The sequence below is a fragment of the Cygnus olor genome, chromosome 16 (genome assembly GCF_009769625.2).
Source record: "Cygnus olor isolate bCygOlo1 chromosome 16, bCygOlo1.pri.v2, whole genome shotgun sequence".
Classification (NCBI taxonomy): domain Eukaryota; kingdom Metazoa; phylum Chordata; class Aves; order Anseriformes; family Anatidae; genus Cygnus; species Cygnus olor.
This window is the reverse complement of record NC_049184.1, coordinates 5,712,447-5,735,255: the sequence shown is the minus strand read 5'-3', so window position 1 is coordinate 5,735,255 and position 22,809 is coordinate 5,712,447. Positions and strand designations below refer to the sequence as shown.

Genomic DNA, 22,809 nt, shown 5'->3' with positions numbered 1-22,809 from the left:
AATTTCCTACTAGCCTTGGGAACAGTAAACCAGACCTGTCCTGGCAGCCCACCCCGTGCAGCAGTGCCTCGATAGCGCGCACGCGGCGGCGGTCGCCCCTGCTGACGCTGGGCACCTTCCTGCAACGGCTGCTCCCGGTGCTGCAGAGCTCCGGCACCGCCAGCTCTATCTGCAGAGCAGTGGGAGGACTTTCCCGGTTGCTCATCGCCATACAAATCTGAACGTCTTCGCAGCAAGCAGGAGGCTAAAAAAAGAAAAGTCCTTTGTGGTTTTTCCCCAAAGCAGCCCCTCGGGGCAGCCGTCGTACGCAGCAGCTGCAGAGGGTCCCTCGGGAGGCACGGCTTGCTTCTAACCCCTGGGTTAGGGAAGCGTTTGCCTCGGAAAGATTTGCAGAATGGCTTTTTTTTTTTTTTTTAATTATTTCAAATGAAAAAACTCTCGAAGGAATAAAGATTAAACTCCGGGTTTAATCCTCCCCTCTCACCTCACTGCGGTACGCAGGTGCTGTGCTGGGAGCAGCACTGAGCCGTCCCCTCCCTTGTTTCGGAGGCCACGAGTGGCACCAGCGGCCACCTCGGCCTTTTATGCTGCCTCCAGGGAAGAGGATGAAGCCCAAGCAGCACCAGAGCCCAGACTTCACCCCCTGCAACACAGGGAGAGCTGGCTCCCAAAGAGCCAGCAGCGTGCTGGGGGATCAAGGAGCTGTGGATGGGGCAAGCTGTTTGCTTGGGCAATCATCATTTCAAACGTTAATTGCCATCCCTTCCTCTCTGCCAGCCACCCTGCTGCCCGTGCTGCCGCCCGTCCGTGCTGCTCCTCCGGGAGCCCCGCAGCGCAAAGCTGCTTGCCCCAGCCCCCGGGTTGCTGCTTCGGCAGCCGTGATGGGAGATGGCAGAGGGGCACCACGGCCTGCTGCAGGAATCGCTCTGCAAACGGCCTGGCAGCTCCTGGGGGTTGTTCCCACTTTCTGTCTGCCCCTGCCCCAAACCCATGGATTAACGGGGCACGAAACAGAGCCAGCCGCCGAGGTGGGTCACTCAGATCTTTAATAAAATATACCGTATGCATCCCATGCATAGATAGAAAATTAATTTACATGCTCTTTTAATTATTTGCATAATGCTTCTTAGTTAATACATGTAATTTAGTCTTCACATTTTTTTTTCGTACATTTTGCTACTGGGGTATTTATGGAGAGAAAGGGAAACTCCTTCCTTTGTTCAAGTAACGGTGCAGCAGGAGCTGGTCCGGGGCGGGCGGTGAGTGCGGGACAGACCACGGCACGGCCGTACTGGAAGACTCGATGGCGCCAGGAGCGTGGGCACCTGCACCCCCTGCTGCTCCCCGGGGATGCCCTGGTCCCACCTGAGTTCAGGGCGGCTGGACCCACACGGTTTTGTCTTTTATCCCCGTGGTCAGCAGGTCGCTGTGGCAGAGCTGTCACCAACCGCGGTGTCCCCCACGCGGTGCCCTGAACGCCAGCCAGGACGGCCGGTGACAAGCACTGCGATGCGGGTGGCTGGGGCCGTCCTGTAGCCATCGGAGTAGTTTGGGGCTTGCTGGGCACATTCCTGTGTGCACAGAACTGCCGCACGATTTCCAGACAGAGAACTGGGGGGTCAAGGAAAAGCTCTGTAGGGAATTAGTGCTGTGCCAGGAGCAGCCCTGAACGTGTGCAGCTGAATCAGGGTGTGGATGGGACGGGGGTGCCCTGCGTGCCCCTGGGAGGGGCTCAGGCAGGGAGGTGACAAGGAGCAGCACGAGGTCTCCTCTGTCCTGCCGGGGCTGCCTCCTCTGCAAAGGGGAGCCCCGGGGGGCTCAGCTCCCTGTGGGCATGGGGGCGATGCCCCCCGGCTCCTGGCACCGCTGCTGCCCCTGCCTGGCACCAGGGCAGGGGGACGAGGCAGCGGGGTGAGGCTGGGGAGCAGGGCACGTGTCAGATCTCTCAAGCTTCATTCATCACCCCAGGGCGGCAGCTCCTCCAGCACTGGAAACCAGGGGCACACGGCAGTGGCCAAGGCAGCTTCTCGGTGCCCAGGAGCATCCCTTGTGTCTGCTCCCCGGCAGCCCTTTGCAGGCACTCTGCCTCTTCTCTGCTGCGTGGGCCGGGTGCCAGCAGCAGCAGCAGCAGCAGCAGCAGCAGCAGTAACATCTCTGGAACGGACGCTCCATGGTGCAGGAGCCCCACGGGTAGGGATGGAGCAAGGAAGGAGCGGTGAAAGCCCACCTCCTGCAGCCGGTCCTGCCGCAGGGGCTGGGGGCAGTGAGGCTCACCCAAGCCGGGCACCGCAGCTCCTCCGAGGCTCACTTTGCTCCGTCCCCTTCCCGCAGCCTGCTGGGCTGTCTGAGGCCTTTCCCAGCCGAGGACACACAGGCAGGGAGAGGCTGGGACCAGCGCTGGCACCGACCTGCGTGGGGTACATCTCACCCCAAGCTTTTTCACCATGCCCTAGATGATGCACAACTTTAGGGCAGAGGAAAACCACCCTTCACGCACCCAGGGCAGCGCCTGTTTGGGGTCACCCACATTTCTTTTCTCCCCTCTCCCTTCCTGTCCCCTGGCTGGGGTATGTCCAGCTGAGACGCATCCAAACTGCCCCAGCTGCTGCCTCCCACCGCCCTGGGGCTGGCAGCAGCCGGTGGGCACCGTCCCCAGCCCCTCCTGTCCCCTGTGTGGGGCTGGGAGACGGGGAAGCCCGGCCCCTCCGCCACGTCCCGGGGGGCTCAGGGGGCAGGCAGGCCGCCGGGGGTCAGACCACGGCGGTCGGGGCTGCCTCTGCCCAGGGAGGTTTCGCTCAGAGCCTCCGAGTCCCGGTCGTGGCTGGAGCAGCTCTCCGTGTCCTCGGGGTCTTTCTTCTCGCTGTTCCTCACGGCGGCCTCCAGCGCCTTCTGCTTGCGGTAGAAGTGGGAGAACTTGTTGAAGATGATGGTGATGGGCAGTGCCACCACCAGGATGCCCCCCAGGATGCAGCCCGAGGCAGCCAGCTTGCCCGCCACAGTGACGGGCACCACGTCGCCGTAGCCCACCGTGGTCATGCTGACTGTGCCCCACCACCAGCACGCCGGGATGGTGTCGAAGCCGACATCCTCCTCCTTCTCCGCGGTGTAGGCCACGCCAGAGAAGACGGAGACCCCCACGGCCAGGTAGAGCAGCAGGATGCCCACCTCCCGGTAGCTGTGCTGGAAGGCAAAGCGGGGTGGCGATGAGCGAGGACCATCGTGGCCAGGGTGCTGGGGTGCCACAGCACAAACAAAGCCCCTGTGCAGCCCCCTGCACAGCTCCACAGGCATCTCGTGGGCATCACGGCGCAGTGGCAGCACATGGAAGTCAAACACAGTGTGGGGAACACAGGGTGGGGAGTGGGAGCTCACCCAGGCAGGCTTAGGGTTGGGGTGTGTGGGTGATCCATGCCTGGGGTGAGTGGGGTGGCTGGGAAGCCAGCCCCTGGCACCCCCATGGGGCAGCCAGGAGAGGAGCAGGGCCCTGCACTTCCCACTGAGGGTTCCTGCTGCAGACGCTGTGCCCTGGCTCCATCACTCGCTCCAGCCTGATCTGGGCTAGCAGCATCCAGACACATTTTCCTTTTATCTTGGCAGGTCCCCAGGAAGCACCGGACCGGCAGGCTCTAAGCAAGGTGATTTGTATTTTCCTGAGACGCCGGTGATGTGCGAGCATGGGGAGGATGGGCGCCTCTGCTGCAGCCTCAGCTCTGCCTCCAGCTCCTGTCCCAGCCCCGGGTGGCCCCACCGCCTGCCCCTCCTGCACCCCTCACCATCTGCAGAGCTCAGCAGGCTTTTGCTCGGAAGCAGCCCCCTGACCGATTCTGTCCCCTGAAGCCTCACCGCTGGGGACATTTCAACGCTGGGGTTCTCGGTGACTTTAACCCGTGTCCGACCGGGCTACAGGATACCAGAGCTGCTACAGGAACACACAGCCGCTGGCTGTTGTGCTGGGGGAGGTTTTTTTTTTTTTTTTTTTTTAAGTAGGAACTGCTCTTTTGGAGATAATTCCATCTCCCTTTTGCTGCTGCTCCATGGGAGACTCGAAGCAAAACCGACTGCTCTGCCTCAGCACCGGTATGAATCGGCGCAGCCCCGCTCATCTGATCAGCCTGGGATCCATCCAGCAGCAGCCTGGGCTGGCCCCAGCACCCATCCCCACGGGCACTGCGCCCCTGGCTCACTGGGGTCACCCAGGCTGCCAGGTTGGGGACAGGGTGTGGTGGCCGTGGGACAGACAGACGGACAGCAGAGGTGTAAGACAGGGTAAGAGCAAACGGCAGCTCGCAGGGCTGAGCCCATGCAGCAGTTCTGTCCCTGCCTGGTCACCACAAGCAAATTTCTTGGATGTTTTTGCCCACTGATCGGCCGACTTGCTCCTCATCTTTTGGGCAAAGGAAATCAGAGCTCTGATTGTACTATTTTTTCAGTCTCCCAACAGCCAAAGAATGCTTTATTGGAGACCACATAATGACTAAACGAAACATTTGAGCAAAGCAAACAGCAAAAGACATGGGAAAAGAGCTTCTGTGGTCAAGGCAAGACATGAAGGAGGTGGATTCATGGCAGGGAGCACGAAGACTTTGCTTATACTGCTGGCAGAAGCTGCTCAGCTAATGCCAGTAACACCAAGGGAAATAACAACCTCCTCCTCCGCCGTCACCCGTGGCTGCAAATGTCCCAGAGAAACTCCAGGAGATCCTGGGGAAGGACAAAGAGCTCCAAGCTTCACAGACGGATCAGCTGGCCACGGAAGACTTGCTCCTGGCTGGAGCTTATCAGCTCCATGTGATGGAGCTTATCAGTTGCTGGGGGGAGGCCAGCACCAAGCCCCCACCCGGGAAGCGCACCCACTGTCACAGATGTCGGTACGTGGCAGCGAGGAAGAGCAGGGATGCGTGGGAAGGCTCCCACCAAATTAAATGCCCCCTGGATCATCTGCAGACCGCTGAGTTTACGCCGCACAAGGGCAGAAATCCCTCTGCTAGCACTTCTGTGGCAGGGCAGCAACTACTCGCCGTGCCAGAGCCATCGCCCCGCTTCCTGGCCGTTAACAGGCTTTGCTCCTCTGCTGCTGCTGCTGCTGCTTTATGCTCTTGCAGGAGGAAGTAAATTATGATGAACAAGGCGTTGTAATTTATGTGCCCGGTAAATCACAGCGCCAAGCTGCTGAGGCAGCCTTGTGTCGCTCACCCCCTGCAGCTGGCGCGGGGTCCCCGAGCAGCGGCGCTCGGTCATGTCCCCCCTCTGCTGCCCGACGATGTGCAGGGAGCCCGGCAGCCCCTGCCCTGCCGCAGCGTGTCGCTCACACTCGTGTGGAGCACGGGAAGGGCTGGGGGAGCCCTTCCCACCTGAAAGGTTTGATTTAAATTCTGTGAGTTGCTTTACGTGTGCGTGCCGCTTGCTCATTGCTCTTCCAAGGTGGGTTTTCAGGAACAAGCATGCTGTGGGTAGGACTGCAGGTGCCTTCATTTCAAATAATGCTCCCTGGACCCCGTCCTCCTCCCCAGCCATGCTCAAGCGTTGATTTTTTTCTACCCAGCCCTATGGAGCGGGGCCAGCCCTGGCCATCGAGCCCTGCTGATGCCAGGACATCCCGTGCCAGCACCGCGGGGTCCCCAGCCTGAGAACCAATGTGGGTTTTTGGAAGCAGGGCCAGAGGCAGCCCCAGGAGGAGCAAAGATGTCTGTGCTAGTGGTGTCCTCCCTGTGTGCAGCTCGAGCATCTGCTGCCACACTTGGTGGGCCTGGGGACTGGCCTGGGGGTTTCTCTTGAGGTGGTCACCAAGAAGCAGAGAAAATCAAAGGCTGGGCTAGCTGGCCTCTGCATCACCTGGATTTTGAGGTGAGGGGACGGCTTCACCCTCCCCAACACACCGGCTCAGCCACATGTCACCCTCGGCATGAGGAGGCCGGAGGGACTGTGGGGACAGCAGAGACTGATGTGGGGTGGCTGAGCTGCAGCGATGGAGGTCGGGGACATGGGACCGGGCTGGTGAGGGTCTCACAACAGCTTCGTGCCTTGAAGCTTGTCACAGCTGCTCTCCCCAGTCCCTCCCTGGGTACTGGGGGGCGGCTCTGGTGAGATGCAGCCTTGGGGCGTGACGTGGAGCCTGGGGACCTCTCCCCAAACGTGCGCGGGTGCTGCCTCCCAGTGTGCCAGGGACCTGGGGCACTCTCAGCATCCCCTCACCCAGCTTGTCCTCCTGAGGGCCTAGTCCTGAAGCCAGCTTCCCTCAGCCCTGCATGCTCTGTGGTGCCATGGGGTGGCTCCCAGTGGTTCCAGACCCCGTGGCTAACCCAGCGAGGTGTACTGGTGGGATGTCACCACCCACCCCTGCATGGCTCATTCTGCTCTGACACCAGGTATGGCGCTGGCCCACCACGGTGGGGCTGAACCCAGGAGTCACCAAGTCTCCCAGCAACGGGGTGAATTCCTGTTTGCTCCGGGTGTGCGCACAAGGAGGACGCGTGTAGCACTCCTCACACTGCCTTGCTTCAGCACACCTCAACAGCCCAGCCCACCACCCCAAACAAGCTCTCACACACCACCCAGAGCTGGAAACCCATTGGGAACGGGCGCCTCCGCATCCCCCGGCCAGCCCAGAGCTGATAATAAGGGTAGGTATGGAGATAGGGAGCCCATTTACCTTCAAGGTGGCCCCCAGGGACCTCAGCCCTGTGGAGTGCCGAGCCAGCTTCAGCACCCGGAATATCCTCATGAGCCGAAAGACCTGCACCACCTTGCCCAGGTTGCCCAGCTCCGAGTCGCTGCCCATGGTCAGGTCCACCAAGAGAGTGAAGTAGAAGGGCAGCACCGAGACGATGTCGATCAGGTTCAGGGGGTGCTTGAAGAACTTCTTGGGGTTGGGGGAGAGCAGGAGGCGGGAGGACACCTCGAAGGTGAACCAGGAGATGCAGAAATACTCCAGTTTGTGCAGGACGGCTTCGTTGAGCACGTTGCCGGCCTCGTCCGCGTCCTGGTACTCGGGCATGCTGTGGATGCACATGGTGGCGATGGAGACCAGCACCACGCTGATGGACACGAAGCTGAAGAGTTTGCTGGGGATGGAGTAGCCGGGGTTCTCCATGGTGAGCCAGAGGCGCTTGCGCGCGTTGCCGCAGCGCAGTGTGCTGTAGCGCAGCAGCTCGTGGTTGATGTCGGAGATCTCGTCCGGAGACGTGTCCACGCTGCTTACCTCGCTCTCCTCGTCCCAGTTGTGGTGCCGGCCCTCCAGCTTGCGCTCATGGTAGCGGTAGCTGCAGCAGGAGTCCAGGAAGAACTCGTTGATGCCCCAGTACTCGATCTCCTGGCAGAAGGAGAAGACGCAGAGCTCCTCCATGACATGCAGCTTCCCCGTCTGGTAGAAGTGGAGCACGTAGAGGAAGAAGCCGGGGTTTCGGTCGAAGTAGAACTCCCTGGCGCTCACGTCGTAGTCATCGCAGAGCTGCAGGATGGACTCCTCCGAGTCGCAGGAGAGCAGGCGCCCCAGGCGGGTGTCAGGGAACTTGGAGAGGGCGCTGGAGCTGAGCCGCCGCCTCAGCCCCCCGACGTTGATGTTGATAACGTCCTCCTCGAAGCCGGGACCCCAGTAGGTTAAGGTCTTGTTGACCATGATCAGCAGAGCAGGGGCTGGTCCACCTGCGGGCGAGACACAGCACGGCTCGAGGGTGCTCGGGGGGGGACAGGAGGTCACCGGGGGGCGAGGGGGATGCTTGTGTGTGGGACAGCGAGGGACAGAGGGATGGGGGGAAGGAGCAGCTTTGGGCATTTTTTCTTTACTGGGGAAGAAGGAAAAAAAAACAACAACAACAACCAAACCTATTTTTCCAGATGAGACTTTCCTTCCTTTTTTACCTCTTAAAATATCTCCCTTTGCAGATCGCCGGTGACCTAACGAAGGCAATTTTCTGCATCTCCAGCACCTCGCCCGTGGGGCTTTCCTCCTTCAAATGTGTAATTAGTCACTAGAGAGAAGATTTATCCCCCAAGGAAAAAATAGATCTTGTGCTGCCCTGCGCTCATCAAATTGTGCCAAAGAGATTTGTAGCCCGACCACCTACATCGCTAATTGGACCTGGCCAAAAAGTCCTTGGATGGCATGATCTACCCAGGAGCCGTGGTAGTTTTGCCAAAATCAAAGCGTTTTCACAGGTGTCAGTCTTGGGGAGAATTTCAGAGGAAGAAATGTCAAAACAATTCTTCTGCCTTCTTTGTTTCCTCTCGTGTGCTCCATCACGTAAAATATTCAGATTTATTTTTATAGTGTTGGAACATAACAAAAACATGATTCAGAATCATTGATGACTGATTGAAAGGCCTGTGTATTAGCAGGGAAATAAGAAGGGAAGTTTTGCTTTCTGCCACGTTTCAGGATTTTACAAGTTTCAGGGCACTGGGCTTTGCCACGCAGCACCAATTGCATTTGCTAACAAGCAAGAGTTACAACATCTAACAAAGAGCAGCATTCGCACACCCTAAAATGCATTTACCCACCTTGACCAGAGGTTTAAAATAAGAAGGTGAGCACTTGGTTTGTGCTCTAAGTCACCTTGGAACCAGACTTCTCCACCTACCTCCTTTGCCTCTCGCCCTTTCTGGAGGGGTGCAGCGGAGCTCGCAGGGAGCGGTGCCGGGGCCTTGGTGTCCTCAGGAGGGCACTGGGTCTGCTCTCCGAGACCCCAAAACTACATTTTTTTCCCCCACATCAGCTGCTTTGGGAAAACCCCTGTGTTGGATGTGCCTTGCTTCTGAGCCCTGCTTGCAGTCGCTCTCATTGCTGATGTGACTTGTGCAGCGCTGAAGTTTTTAGTGGTTGCAGAGGAATTTGTGACCCTCTGACTCTGGCTCTGGTCTCAAAGCTTTCCCTCCACAGCTTTTATCAGCCCACTGCTTGTTAGAAAAGTCCCTCACCTTCCCATCTGGTGTCACCCATGGCAGTTTTCAAACTTTCAGGTGATGCAAGGACAGAGGCTGGGGACGGGCAGCAGGAGCCGGGGCAAGAGGTGCCGTGGGGATGCTGGGGAGCCCCCAGCCCCGTGGGATAGCCCGGTCTGGCTGCAGCCCCCGAGGGCCAAGACATCGAGGTGGGTTCCCTCACCCCACACTGCTCACCGGACACCTCGAGGGGTTTATGGGGCAAGCACCAAAGCAGGGAGAGGGGGCTGCGCGTTTTCTGGTGCCTGCATGGTGACATAGAAAAGGTTAGAGGGACCTGGGGGCATTTTGCATCTGAACCTGGAGGTCAGAGCTGGAGCCAGGGCTGGAAATAGCCCACAGAGGTGGGTTTTTAGGCAGAGCGGGGCTGTGGGTGCAGCAAATGCCAGCTGGATGTGAAATAGCCCGGCAGAGGCATCTGCTACCTCGGCTGCATCTCGGCACCGGGGCTGATAAAGACGCAGGCTGTGCACCACAAGGCAAGGGCTTCCCCTTGTCTGGAGGAGGCAACTCTTTTGTGCAAAGCCTCCAAGCTTAATGGACTCATCAGCTTTCCTTTTTAAGGGTGGGGGGAGGGTGAAAAAAATAAAAGGATCAATTTTTTAGCTGCTTCATGGAAGAGAGAAAAGGGGAGCAGGCGCTCCTGTTCAGGGACAAACTGGGATTTCTGTGACTGATCAGCTTTTCCAGGGAAGACATCACACAGCCCATCTGTGGGGTAGGGATGACTAATCCAGGTTCCTTCCAGAAGGATGCTCATGCAGTCAGGCTGCGCGGAAAGGCAGGGGCCGTGGGGGTGGGCCTGTGGGCTGCAGCCCGTCCTGTGCCCCCTGAGCCTCTTCGTGCCTTGTTCTGCAGCCGGGGGGCCAGGCCAGGCCAAACGCCACCCCGGTCAGCGGGGACGTGGCTTTGGGGCCGGGATGGGGCAAGCCTGGGGGTTGCAGACGGGGCTGGCAGCGTGGGGTGAGCCCAATGCGATGCTCGGGCTCGGCAGGAGCAGCTTGCGCCGTGCGGCTGTGGGTGATGCCTTGCCCCTATGGCAGGAGGAAAATTCAGGGATGGGCGAGCTTTGGGCCCTTATGGCAAGAGAAAAATGAGTGTTGAGGATGGGCGAGCTTTGGATCCCGGGGAAATTCCTCCCTGCTGCACGGGGAGCGGGGCGAGGGGGGGTCACGGACCGAGATTCTCCCTTCCGACGTTTGCTTCTGAACGGAGCGGATTATTTCTGCCCACACACGGCTTTCATCTGGGAATCCAGAGCAGCGATTAATAGTTCTGTAACTCTTTTGCCTGCTCGCTTCATGGCGAGCTCAGCTCAGCTTTGGAGCACTGCTGAGGCTTGAGCCAGGACCTGCCTGGCAGGATCTGTCCCATCGGCAGGGTTAGCGGCTGGGAGACAGAAGCTGGCTTTGGGAAGGTTGGGTGTGTTGTTTTTTTTTTTTTTCCTTTTCTTTTAAATCACAATGGGCAGAGAATACAAATGTGCCTGTCTGGAGTAACGTGAATTTGCAAAATTGCCTTTTAGTCGCACCAAAATCTCCATAAATGGTTGGAAAAATAGAGCAGATCAAGCCAGGCTCTTTGTGATCGATTTTGTAATGTTCTGTGAGCTCTTCTAGGGAAACTACCGCACACCCAGCATGAACCATGCACTGGGCATTCAAATGAATATGTATCTCGTGGAGGAAAAAAAGCTCTGATATATGCATTTATGACAGCAAAAAAATATTGAAACAGATCAAGCATATCTGTAAGAAATGCTGGAAGAGTTTCCCTTGACAACGCATTTTTTTTTTTTTTTCTGAAAGCCTTTCAAAGGGAAGTTCTGTGTATTTATTCCAACTGGCGGAGAGGACCCAAGGGAGTGGGCAGGGAGATGCTAATAGATATTCGAGTGAGGATGCGGTGAGAGCAGGGAGTATTGCACACAGGGGTTTTCCAAGCAGGTACGATGGATTTAGATGAACAGCCCAAATAAAAAGCCCTGTACTTACAGCTCAGCGAGGCTTCCCGGCGGGGAGTCGTGGGGCTGGTCTCGGAGGAGCCATTAGAAATACGCAGAGGAGGAAAGCCTTCATCCCTTGCCTGCAGCCCAGCCCTAAGCACCCTGTCGCTCTGGGCTCGTGGCCCTGCGCCTCCCAGGTGTGCCGGGGTGCTGGTGGCAGGCTGCTGGGGCAAGCCCCGGCTGGGATGCCCGTGGGATCGGGGCAGGGCTGGGGGAATCCAGGCGGACAGCAGGGCTGGCTGACGTCCCGGGGGGGTGTCCCCATCCATGGGCTGTGTGCTGGGGGCGGCTGGGGCAGGACTGGGGAGGTGACACTCTCCCTGGGATGCCCATGTGCCCTGTCCCCGCCGCTGAGCATCCCTGTGCCCGTCGAGCTGAAGATGCTCAGGACCCTCAGGCGGCGGGGTGGGGGGAGCACGGAGGGGTTTCCCGCTGCTGGCAGCTCTCTGCAGCCAGAGCGTGAGCTGCTGCCGTGTGCTCGGAGGCCACTGAAGTGCCCTGGGCTGGGTGCAGGCGGCTGGGGGACTCCCGGCTCTTTTTTGGGGTGCAGGAGGGGGGCGGTTACCAAAAGCTCCGGGGTCGGCTGTGAGCAGGAGCCCAGCGCCTGCTGCGGATGCTGCCGTGCGCGGTGCCTCTGCTCCCAGGTACTGGGTGCACAGCTTTGGGGAGGAAAAGGGGGAACCCCACACCCTGCCCTGAGGTTCCTGGGGGGGGTGCAGAAGACCCGGGGGCAGAGGGGCTCCCCTACACCCACCTCCGGAGTGCACGGCAGGGGTACCCCGTGCGCCAAGCTCCCCGCAGCATCCCGGGCTGCCGGCTCCTCTCCTCCCCGGTCCCTGCTCAGCCCGGTGTGTCGGTGTCCCTGCCCCTACCCCCCCCCTCGCAACATGCAGCCCCCCGAATTGCCCAGCTCCGGCTCCCCCCCGCTCACCTGCAGCCGCGCCGCCCCCGCCGCAGCGTGCGCGGAGCCGCGGAGCCCTGCGGGGCCGGCGGCAGCTCCGCGGGGCCGGGCGGGGAGGGGAAGGGGATGGGAAGGAAGGGGAAGGGTTGGGGGGGGGGGGTCCCCGCCCCGTCACCCCCCCTCCATCCTCCCCTGGGTGCCGCCCTCCGGCTCCGCCCGGCGGCTTTGTGCTGGGGTAGGGGGGGAAGGATGGGGGGGGCTGGGGAATCCCCCCCGCAGCTCCCCTGGGAGAGCTGGGGATGGGTGCGAGGTGTCGCTGCCAGCCGGGGGGGGGACACACACCCAATTTTTGGCAAAACCATCTCACGATTGGCTTTGTGGTTTCCCCCATGAAGGTTAAAGGCAGCTCTGCGATGGCTGCACGGGGCTGGGAGCGGGGTGGGCAGGGGAACCGGTGTCCCCCCCACCCCAAATTGCCTTACCTGCTCGAAGCGCCCCGAAGCAGGAGAGCTGGGGGTGAACGGCGGGGCCCCGAGCTCAGCGTGCAGCCCCAGGGCGTGCCGGCGACGTGCCTCGGCCCTCGCAGGTGCCCATCACGCCATCCTGCTCCATCTTCCTCCTGGGGCTGGGGGTGCTGAGGGGTCCTGGGCAGCCCTGCCCGGCTCGCCGAGCTCCCCGCTGTCGCCGTGCAGGAGGTGGGCAAAGGCAGTGGGTTGGGTGCATGGTCGGGGTCAGCTCAGCAGGACGCCGCCACCCGCCGCCATCCCCGCATGGCCTGGCGAGAGCTCCAACCGCCCCAAAAGTCGGCTGCCAGAGCAGAGGGACGGCAAAGAGAGGCTCTGAGACCTTCCCTGGGTGATGGCCGCGTGCCCGTGCGGCGATGGCTCATTGCTCCGGTACCGAGCAGCTCAATCAGACCGGCAGTTTACACGGTGCGAGGCTTCGTGCCGCCCTCCAGGGCAAATCCATCCGCTTTGGGGCTCGGGCACGGAGCCTGCAGGCCCTCACCCTTCTCCAGGCATGCAGGCAGCCGGCTGGGAGCTCGTGTCGGCGGAGAGCATCCTTCCCCCCGCTGCGTGCCCGCCTCTCGTGGCTGCGTGCCGTGCCAGCCCCGTCCCTGCGCCAGGCATTGCGCTGCCGCGGGGCCGTCGCCGTGTCCCCATGTGCGTGGTGTGTCAGCGTGTGCCCCGCGCCTGCTGACATGGCAAGGAGGCAGCGGAGGGAGGGGGGAGGGAAGACTTGGAGGGAGGCCTCGGGGGAAAAAAAAAAAATTGAAAAAAAAAAAAAAAAGGAAAACCAACGGAGGGAAATTCCTCTGTTCTGTGATACGAGGCAAAAGCGTTTATTTTTATGGTGACTGGGGTGGCTGTGCGGCCCTGGAGGCTGTGAGATAAGCACGGCCAGCTTTGGCTGCTGGCAGCACGGCTCTCGGCCCGGCTGGGGGGGCGAGGAGGGTGTGCTGCCCCCTGGGGCTTGCTTTGCCTGTCACTGATGTGCTGCCAAGGGGAGAATTTCCTCTTCCCTTCTGAAATCAATTCTCTGCTGGTTTTCCGGGACGGAGCCTTGCCTTGGGGGAACCCCTGGGCTCTCCAAGGGCATCCGCCGCAACTCACACCCGGTCTCTGCACCGGTCAGCTCTTTGTAAATCCCCCCTGCCCCATTTATGTGCTGCTGCAGGGCAGACCCAAGCCTGCTCCCCTGTCCAGCCCTGCCAGCTCCAGTGGTGTGAGGCAGAGAGCTGCCGGGGCTCCCTGGGTGCAGGATTGCACCCCATGCCCCTGCCCATCAGCACAGCAGGCTGCAGGGGATCACCCCGGGATCGGGGCAGGGTGTCCCTGCGTGTCCCCACACCTCTGTGCTTCCAGCAGCAGCCGCAAAGCCCTGGGGGTGCCTGCAGAGCCCAGGTCACCTTCTGGCCTCGCCCAGGCTCGTGCTGGTGTCACCGCATCCTTCCAGGGGTGGCTTTGCTGCAGCATTAATGGTACCCGAGTGAATTCTCCCCTTGCTGCATGAAGGACTGAAAAAGGGCTGGTTCTCTCCTTAGCCAGCTTTGGCACTTGAAAGGCAGGGCAGAAAAAGGGGGTCCGGCCCCAAGGCTCTCCCCCAGTGCAGGGGGTGCGCTCGGGGCACCCAGCAGCGCGCCCGCGGCCCCAGGCGAACCGCCGCCACTCCTGAGCTAACTCGCAGCGATGTGGCGAGGGAAGCAGGCAGAAAAATCAGGTCAGCTGGAAACGCCTCGCCATCTCCTCCTCCCAACGTCTTCCCCCTGCTGCCCCTCTGGGAGGGAGCCCTCCTCCCACCAAGGCCCGCGGGGGATGTCGCCGATAACCGCGCGGCGAAGCCTCCATCCACGCGGCGACGAGGGACGAAGCCTCTCGCCTTGCTCCCTCCCCTCCCGCGGGCTGGAGGCAGAGGCAGGGTGAATCCGAAGCCAGCAGCCATCTCGGTGCTGCAGTGAGTCATCCCGAAAGGCGCCCGGCTTGTGTCAGCTCTGCGCCTTTCTGCTTTCTGCTTCCTTTTTTTTTTTTTTTTTTTTTTTTTTTTTTTTTAGGGGTTGTTAATAGCTGATGTAGCAATAAATTAAAATATAAAGGGAAATATAAATGAGTGGAGCTTGCCTGCAGAGCTCCTTTAATTAAAAGGGAAATCTTCGGGCCCTTGTAAGGCCCCTGGATGTGTGCTGAGAGGGACGGAGCCGCTGGTACCTGCACTGTGGGAAGGCAGGAGGGTGGCTGCGAGTGCAGGGACATCGCTGCGAGTGGCACCTGATGGATGCTGGGGACACCAGCACAGAGGGAATTTAAAAAATCTTCATTGCCAGAGGGGAAAAGCTAAATTAGGGTAGAAGAAAAAGCCTGCTCTTTGTGCCTGTTGGTGGTAAAGGCGTTTGGGTTTCTCTTCATGCTCCTGGTTCCTGGAGCTTTCTGCGCTGCTGCCGCCTTGGTCTCCCTGGGGTGAGAGGGGCTGGGCCAGGGGCTTGCCCTTGCCCTTGCCCTTGCCCTTGCCCTTGCCCTTGCCCTTGCCCTTGCCCTTCCCTTTCCCCTTTCCCTTCCCCTTCCCCTAGCCCTGCCACCTCCTGTCTCCCAGCATCTTTTCCTCTCCCTGGAGCATCCCCAAGCACCGCACGGGGAGTCCCGAGCACACCTTTGTTCCAGAGTCCCACTCCACATCCCTCTTTTTCCCCCCAAAAAAAGCCACAGGGTGCCTGTGGCAGGGGCATTTCAGCCCGCTCAGTGCAGGGAAATTATTCAGCCAGCCCCTCCGGACCCGAACCTGCCCCAGAACCCGTGGATGTGCCACCAGCATCCACCCGTCCTCCCACAGCGCGAGCACCATGGCAGGCTCCGACAGCCTAAAATGCTTTGGGCTTGGAGTTTCATGAAGCCCACTGGGTTCCTAAGCCAGGCAAGATTGATGAAAATTCACTGAACTCACCGGAGACCTTGGCTTGTGGATCAACTTAAAAGCTATAATCAGAAGCATGAGAAAATTTGGAGAGCCCTAACGCAGCGGTGGCTATTTTTTACATAGACAGGGAACCTCCGGAGGGGGAGCGGGGAGGTGCTGCAGTGCTGAGGGATGGAAGTAGCAATGATTTACTGTCTGGAGATCTTCCGCATGCCCGGAGGATATACATCACCTCCAGCCACGTCTTACAGCACATCTCCAATGTGCTGAATCCCTCCGCTGCGCTGTCTCTGCCCCTGGTTGATCCAGCCAGGACACATACCCAAAAACACAGCGCAGAGGGAGGTGAACATCAAGGGCTGATCCTGCTGTGGTGTTGGTGCCAGAGTCAAACAAAGCACAATAAATTCAGGAGTATGGCCACGGGCACAATAAATTCACGAGTGCAGCCACAGCCACCTTACTGGGATCACACGCAGTGGCCCCAGCTTCCACCTGTACAGAAAATCCTGGCAACCCAGCGACCTCCAGAAATAGCACTGCCTTACACATCAGCGTTTAGCCCTGATATAAGGAGACAAGCTGCAAACCAGCTTCTCCATGCAAAAATAAGGGGTTAGCATAAAGCAAGATGTCATTTCCCTGAGCCAGTCTGTCCTGCTCAGCCAGCACGCCGGGCTGCCGTAGGGCAGCACACCGGCCCTGGGGACAGCGAGCTGCCCCCGGCTTTGGGACCCATCGGCCACTGCCAGGCTGGGATGGCACAACAGAAAATTCCAGCCAAACCCATATATTTTGATAAATTGCCGCTGATCTTGGTGTTTCAGAAGTGGAAGTGCCCCAGTGGTGGGATCAGCACCTGTCCGCCGACGGTGAGGCTGGTGTCCTGCATGGGGGCTGCCTTGGGGCTCCCCAGGGGAGGTTCCCATGGGGTGGGCTTGGTGACAGGGGCTCCCCATGGCACGGAGGCTTCTACCACCCCGGAGCGGTGGCTCACAGGGCCGTGCCAGTGGGGGTCCCGCTTTTCCCAGCCCAGCCAGGCTGCGGGGCTCGGTGGTGCTGTCTGCCTCCTCCATGACACAGGGGTCACTGCTGCTTTCATCTCAGAGCCTAGGTTTTACAATGCCAGCTATGGATCTCCCCCTTCTGCACGGCTGGCCTGGCTGCTTGTCACTGCATTTTTGTGGCTTTATTTATTTATTTATTTATTTATTTTTAACCAGGAGTGGTTGCACAAGTGGCAAAAGAACAGTCTGGGATGCAGGGACGGGGCTCAAGGGCTGAGCCTCATGCGGACACTCGCTCCTGCAAAATGCACGCAGCGTCCTGCTGCACCACACCGTCCTCCGTCGCCATTGGCACACCGAGGACAACCCTCACTGGTTGTTTGACTGTCGGGGCCCAGGGCTTGTATTTTAGGCAGATCCAGGTACAGAGGTGACACATCTCCCTGGTTTCCAGAGCCCTGGAGCAGTGGAAGGAGCATTTGTGTCCCAAGAAGATCCCGATTGCTGGAGCGCAGTGTGGCATCGGTGCAGAAACCCAGCTTGCCCAGGAACCTCCCAGTGACATTTCAGAAAAAAAACACATTTTTCTATTTTTAGTGGTTATACTGTGCAGAGCCAGGACATCATTGTGTGAGTCCCACACGCTGGCCCAGTGCAGTGCCCAGACCAGGGTTAATGCAGAAAGCAGCCGAGCATCTCCGAGGCTGCTCAGAGCCACGGTGCCGGCTGCCCTGGGCTCATTAATGTGATTGAGTCGCAGCAGCTCCCGAAGCAGAAAGGTACTTGGGCATCAGCCCATTGCCTGCATTTGGTCTCTGCTCATACGGGCTCTGATTGTTTTGGGACCGTGGCTGTTTCTCTGATTTGCACCATCCCTCTGATTTTAGCCCCAGAGGTCCAAATCTCATCTTCCTGTTCGCCTGCCTGTGCACAGCGGTCTGCAACGCTGCTCCGCTTTCGCCCATCTCCCTGATTAATGTGAAGCCCAGCTTCATGAATCATGCATGGAGCTGTATTTAGGATAATGATTTCTGACATCCAGCGCCTAGGCACAGCATTTCGGGATGGACCGTTTGTGGCCAGAGAACTCCAGAAATAACGAGCCGACGTTTCCCCCATCTGAACCAGGAGCACACACAGGGGGGGAGGGAGATGGGCGACACAGCCCTGCCTCCTTCGGAGGCAATCACAGGTTGCTCCCTAATTAGCCAAATGTGTAAACGCTAAATATTGACATAGCTTTGCGGTTGCCTGTGCCTTGCAATCGCATCGCATGCTATTAACCTACATAACCATCGGGGAAGGAGCATCTGCGTGCGCCTTGGCACAGGCAGGGCTGCAGAGGCAGGAATTCCCCCGTGCTGGTGCTGCTGCCGGTGCCCTGCTTGCAGGATGCTACCGAAGGAGCTTGGAAACAGCTTCCCCTCTGCAGCTGGAGCCCGTCCATGCTGCCCGACTGCGTGAACAGCCCCCTGCCCGCCGGGGGTGGCTTTGGGGATGGCTGGGGGGGTCCTGGTGAGCTGTGCGCCCGGGAGGGGATGCGGGGCCCCTGGTGCTCAGTGGGCTGCCAGGCACGATTTCCTGGCTGTGCACTGTTCCATGTGGGAGCCTTCAGGGGCTCCAAAGCTGTTAGCTGCAGAACGGTGGGGGTGCCTGTCCGAGGGGCTGCGGGTCTGGCTCGGGAGCTGCAGGAGGCTGGGGGCACGATGGGGCTGCAGGAGGCTGGGGGCACACCAGGGCTGGGGCTGCAGGAGGCTGGGGGAGCTCCTGCCCTCGCCGCTGCCCAGCCTCCACGTGCTGAGCTCTGGCTGCAGGGGAAAGAGGTTTCTATCCCCGCTGCGTGGGGACAAGGGGCTGCTGGCATGCAGGGGTCTCCCCCAGCTACAGGGGGCTGCTACTGCTTTATTCCTCCTTTTTTTTTTTTTTTTTTTTTTTCCCTGAGCATGGGTTTGTAGCCTGAAACAGTGGCATTGTGCATGTGGTGAAGAGTATGTACCTCCCAAAATATTTTAATACCCCTGGCTGAGCAGCTCTGGCCGCAAGTAACAGGCTAAGCTGGCAGGTCCCTGTGTCCCTGGCGTTAAGGCCAAAGAGAAATGCTGCCTGCATGCCTGCTTCTGCACCAAGATCATCCCTTACCAGCCTCGGTGGGTCCGTGCCGATGCTCAGACCGATGCCTGAGGCGCAGGGACCCAAGTGCCTCCGGTTCATCTGATGGCTTCCTGCGCGTGCAGCCCCAGCTGGCGGCAGCCTGGTGAGGATTTCCAGGGGGATTCGGTGGGGACTCAGGGCCAAACGGCTCAGCTGGGCCCTTACAGCTCTGCTGCCCCTTGGCACGTGTGTGGCCACCCCAGAGCTGCTTCTGCACCAGGATGAAGCTGCTCCTGGCAGCACTTACGGGAGGAGAGGACGAGGGAGGGTCCCAGAGGCTTCCCACTGCCTTGCACCCCCGGTGCCAGTGAGGGGGGTTGTGGGCAGGGGAGCAGACTGGAGCAGGACGAAGGCATCTCCGTGCCATCAGACACACCACGCTGGAGTGCCCCAGCTGCAAGAGAGCTCTGGTCTGGCCATGAACACCTCGACTGCAGCCTGCAGGGACTGGCCACAGGGGAGCTGAGCTCAAAGAAACAAAGAAAACACCCCACGTGTCGAGGCACAGGGTGAATTCATAACTACGCTGACCTTCAGCGGGGAGGATGGCCTGCTATTCTGCAGAGGTGTATTTATTCCTCGTATGCGGGGACCAGAAGGGTGTTGACTCATTTTCCCTCCTGAAACGCTGCTGCCTCCGCGCAGAGCAGGCGGGGGCTGAGCTCAGCACCCGGCCAGGGGCAGAGCATGGATCTGCTCAGCCCAGGGGTTTTCCTCTGACGGGTTTGATGCAATTGCTGCATCCTACTGGGACTACAGCATCCCACTCCTGGCCCGGGCTAGTTAAATAACCCTCCCTTTGCAAAGGTTTTCAAAGCTGTAGTAATTCTTATTAGGCCGGTCTGAATCATCTCCTGAAAAGGTCTCGCATCGCTCCGGAGCGCCAAACTGCTCTGTATTCAGACCCTGATCCCCCACACTACTGAGCCAGAGCATGAAATACGCAGGGAGAAGGCTGCAAGAAAATATTAAAAAGTTGTTCAAGTGTGCAAGGGGCATACTGGGGGTGAGACCTTCCTTCTCCGTCCTCTGCTTTGTCTCCGTTTTGGGGTGGACCAAGGCGTCCTGTGCGGAGCCAGGCTCCCGGCGTTGTGCTGGCGGCTCCCTGGGGAGCCCCCCCCCCCCCGGTCCCATCCCTGTGGATGGCAGCGAGTGTTGGGTGCTCCCTTTGGGATCCCACCTGGTATCACCCAACAGTGACCGGCCCACCACCTCATATCCCGAGGGCAGGTGGAGTAAGGCAGGTCTCCGGCATGCAAAAGGAGCCAAAAGGCTCTGCGCCCTTCACGGGGACACGATGGGTGTGCTGGGTCCTTGGGTGAAGCCTTCACCCCTTGTGGCCTCCTCCCAGGAGAGGGTCCCACAGCTGCGAGCCCCAGGCTGTGGTCAGGCCTCAGGCAGAGGACCAAGGGCTCTGTCTCCATGCTGCTCTAGCCCCGGGGGAGCAGATGATGGAGGCAGAGCCAGCAGGGAAGCGTCTCCTGGCTGGCACAGGGCGCGCTGCTCCCCTGCTGTCTCCTGGCATGAATACCTATGATGCACGGCGGAATTCCCTCCTTCCGCCGAGACCCAGATCCGAAGGATTTCCAGGCAAAACCCGCTGCCAGCAGCTTCCTGCAGTCAGGGTCATGCCTTCCCCGTGTGCATTTGGGTGCGTCGCCCTGCTCCTGCTGGGCGGTGCTGGCTGTCCGCGGAGTGCAGGTGAGCCTCAGCCCCGTGGGGGGGCTTCCGGGGGGGGGCCAGGAAGGCTTGTGCCACAGCTCCAGGTGGGTATTTGAGGCTGCTGCATTATCTGAGTGATTCCCAACCTGCAGCACCCCAGAACTGAGAGAACCTGGACTGAGGGACCCTCAGGCATCCTCCTCTGGCCGCCTTCGCCATCTCTTCCTGCCCAGCTGGGTGGCAGTGGTGACAAGGGCAGGTCAGACCTCTGCAGCATTCATGTGGAGGACTGCAGGTCCCATACAGCAGCCTACAGGATAACAAACCCTCCTGAGCTGTCTCCTGTCCCCTGCCCCCACGAAGGATCTTCTGCCCTGGGCACAGGGGGCTGGGCTGGCTGGGGCCACGAGCACTGCTGGAGGCACCCCGTGCCTGGAGCTCGGTGCTTAATCAAACCAATTAGCAATTTAATCTTGCTAACAAACCGGGATAATTGCAGCATTATCAAATTAGCCAGCTGTATGGAAATGCCTGCTTAATTGCTGATAATGGCTGGCGCTGCCGGAGGAGGGGTGCCGATGTCTGTGACTGATGGGACGTGTGACCACGCGAGCCATCGCGCCCGCACAGCCATGGGGACAGCCTGGGGATAGCACTGGGGCTCTGCTCCCCCACTTTGGCATAAGGGTGGTAAGGGACGTCCCCCCGGGAGGACACTGTGCTGGTCCTAAGTGCTGTCCAATTTCCCACCTGGGTTTGGCTGCTCCCAGCCCCTGGCCCTCCTCCTGCCTGCCCCCGGTGTTTGTAATCCCCCACGCGCACCGTGCAAGCTGTTGGCATGTCCCTGTCATTTGTGGGGTGCCACTCTGTCCCTGCAGCTGACACCAGCAGGCTGCACACTGCCGACTTGTCTCAGCATCCCCCGAATGCCTGGCCCCGATCTGCTGCAGAAATTACAGAACATGGGCTGTCTTTTTGTGCCCTGCCTGGAGGCTCTCCCAGGCACTCCTCTTCAGCTGAATTTCCCCTGCCAGCTCGGGTCCAGTGAGGGGCTCAGCACCCCTGGGTTATGGGGCTGTGTAACCCCTCCCCAGGTGCTGGGTACCCGCAGAGGGTCCCGTTCCCTGTCCCACTGCCCTGCCCAGCTCGGGTGACCCCGGGGACCCGCTGCCCACCAGGTTCCCTTCAGCCTGCTGGGAGGTCCCTGAAGTGTCCCATCGGGTCTCACTGCAGCCCCTCCAACCCTCCTCTCGGGGTCTGTGTGCCTCGGGACGGGTTTGCTGCCCCTAACCACATGCTGAGTCCAGAGGGTTTCCTCCTCTTTCCCTGGCACAAATCCCGGGGAGGAAGCAGCAGTGGGAACGTGCACCAGGGTGGGCCTGAAGAGGGGCAGGAGGGGGAGACGCACACCACGAGCTCTCCTGGGACAAGCTCCTTTATTTGTAACAGCAGTGGGGAAGGGAAGGGAGAGGGTGAGCAGACTGCAGGTAGCATCATGTGGCAGCCAGTCCTGCAGCCAGGGAGGTCTCAGAGCATGGCCAAGGAGCTGTCCCCATCCCCAGCAGGACAGTCCTTCCCGGGGTGCGAGCGGATGGCTGTCACCAGAGGTGGCATGGGGATGCGGAGAAGCCCCTCGGTCTGTGCCGGGACCTCATGCTGGAGAAAGGGAGAGAGACAGAGCGAGGGGCTGGGGCTGGCGCTCAGAGCACCTGGGCCACCCCCAGCCCTGAAAGCCACGGCCACCTCCCTGCCCAGAGCCACGGTCACCGCGGCCCCTGGTGCCCCGCAGGTGGCTCTGAGGGGACGGTACCGTGGGACGCGGGGACGTCGGGCGGGCGCGAGAGGCATCTCGTCCCGCAGGGGCCCTGGCAGCACTTCTGGTGGCGGGGGCACTGCCGGCTGCTGTCACAGGCGTTCGGCGGGTTGGGCCTGGCGCAGGTGATGTGGACGTGCGGGCAGGACCAGGCGGTGCCTGCAAGATGAGGGGGCTGCAGCGCATAAGGGTCCCCAGAGGGCTTTGTCCCCTCCTGATGCGCAGGCCGGGTGCCACCCCGTCCCCTTGGACACCTTTCCTCCCTCCTAAGGTGTTTATTACCTGCTGGCAGCTCCATCCAGGCGATGAGCATCCCCACGAGGAGGAGGGCAGCCACGGACCTCATGCTACCGCGTTCCCCCGGGAGATGTGTGCGGTCACTGGGGGATGATGGCACTTAAATTCCTGGGGGGAGGATGGGGGTGGGAAGCAGGCTGGGGGGGTGCCGATGCGTGTGCCTTTTTCCCCTGTGTTTTCCGGAAGCCTTTTGCACAAGACATGAATGGGATGGCGCCGTTGCTCAAAAAGCTGGTACTGCCTTGCACAACTGCCCTGTGTGGCTGCACCTGGGGCCGGGGGGCAAAACGAGGGGAACCGGTCCTGGGGGTGTCTGCCTGCTCCTGCACAGGCACAGTGCTCCAGGAGAAGCCTTCATGGGGACCCTGTCCTGCTCTCTTCTGGCGGTTTGCTGGGGAGAGGCAAAGATCCCCCTGCACAAGGAGTTTTCACCCCCTGTCCCAGGCAAAGCTGTTTTCTGCGGGTGCTCTTGGGCAATGGGCAGTTGCTCCACTTCCCACCAGCGGGCTAACGTCCCACTCACCTTGTGCAACGCTTCCCAAAGCCCTTCCTTGGGATCCTTGCTGCGGGCAGAGCCCAGAGCTGTGCTGGAAGCAGGCGCAGGGGATGTCCTGGGGGGAAGGCACCC

General features: G+C 60.1%; 2 protein-coding genes across 3 annotated transcripts; both read right to left on the bottom strand.

The window, feature by feature from the left end:
• Positions 1-915: 915 nt before the first annotated feature.
• On the bottom strand, positions 916-11,948 carry KCNS1 (potassium voltage-gated channel modifier subfamily S member 1). 2 transcript variants are annotated; one of them, XM_040575405.1, is made up of 3 exons: positions 10,932-11,789; positions 6,650-7,641; positions 916-3,180 (listed from the first exon to the last, which is right to left on the bottom strand). In XM_040575405.1, exons 1-3 carry the CDS (start codon positions 11,209-11,211, stop codon positions 2,725-2,727), a joined length of 1,728 nt encoding a protein of 575 aa, XP_040431339.1. In that variant the 5' UTR covers positions 11,212-11,789; the 3' UTR covers positions 916-2,724. The 2 variants fall into 2 exon arrangements, with proteins under 2 accessions (XP_040431339.1, XP_040431340.1); XM_040575406.1 differs by lacking the exon at positions 10,932-11,789 and adding an exon at positions 11,874-11,948 and having other exon boundaries at positions 918-3,180.
• A 9,480-nt stretch (positions 11,949-21,428) lies between these two features.
• Positions 21,429-22,308, bottom strand: LOC121079118 (caltrin-like protein 2). The gene is made up of 3 exons (XM_040575990.1): positions 22,167-22,308; positions 21,882-22,043; positions 21,429-21,727 (listed from the first exon to the last, which is right to left on the bottom strand). Exons 1-3 carry the CDS (start codon positions 22,228-22,230, stop codon positions 21,723-21,725), a joined length of 231 nt encoding a protein of 76 aa, XP_040431924.1. The 5' UTR covers positions 22,231-22,308; the 3' UTR covers positions 21,429-21,722.
• Positions 22,309-22,809: the final 501 nt, after the last annotated feature.

What these genes read in the sequence shown, in the direction of transcription:
- KCNS1 (XM_040575405.1), bottom strand. Translation starts at nt 11,211, where the DNA reads ATGGATGGGGACACCCCCCCGGGACGTCAGCCAGCCCTGCTGTCCGCC. An exon ending in CCGGGAAGCCTCGCTGAGCT is followed by an intron (nt 7,642 to 10,931) that starts GTAAGTACAGGG and finishes TCTCGCCCGCAG; the next exon opens with GTGGACCAGCCCCTGCTCTG. An exon ending in CCCTGGGGGCCACCTTGAAG is followed by an intron (nt 3,181 to 6,649) that starts GTAAATGGGCTC and finishes TTTGCCTTCCAG; the next exon opens with CACAGCTACCGGGAGGTGGG.
- LOC121079118 (XM_040575990.1), bottom strand. Translation starts at nt 22,230, where the DNA reads ATGAGGTCCGTGGCTGCCCTCCTCCTCGTGGGGATGCTCATCGCCTGG. An exon ending in CTGGATGGAGCTGCCAGCAG is followed by an intron (nt 22,044 to 22,166) that starts GTAATAAACACC and finishes CTCATCTTGCAG; the next exon opens with GCACCGCCTGGTCCTGCCCG.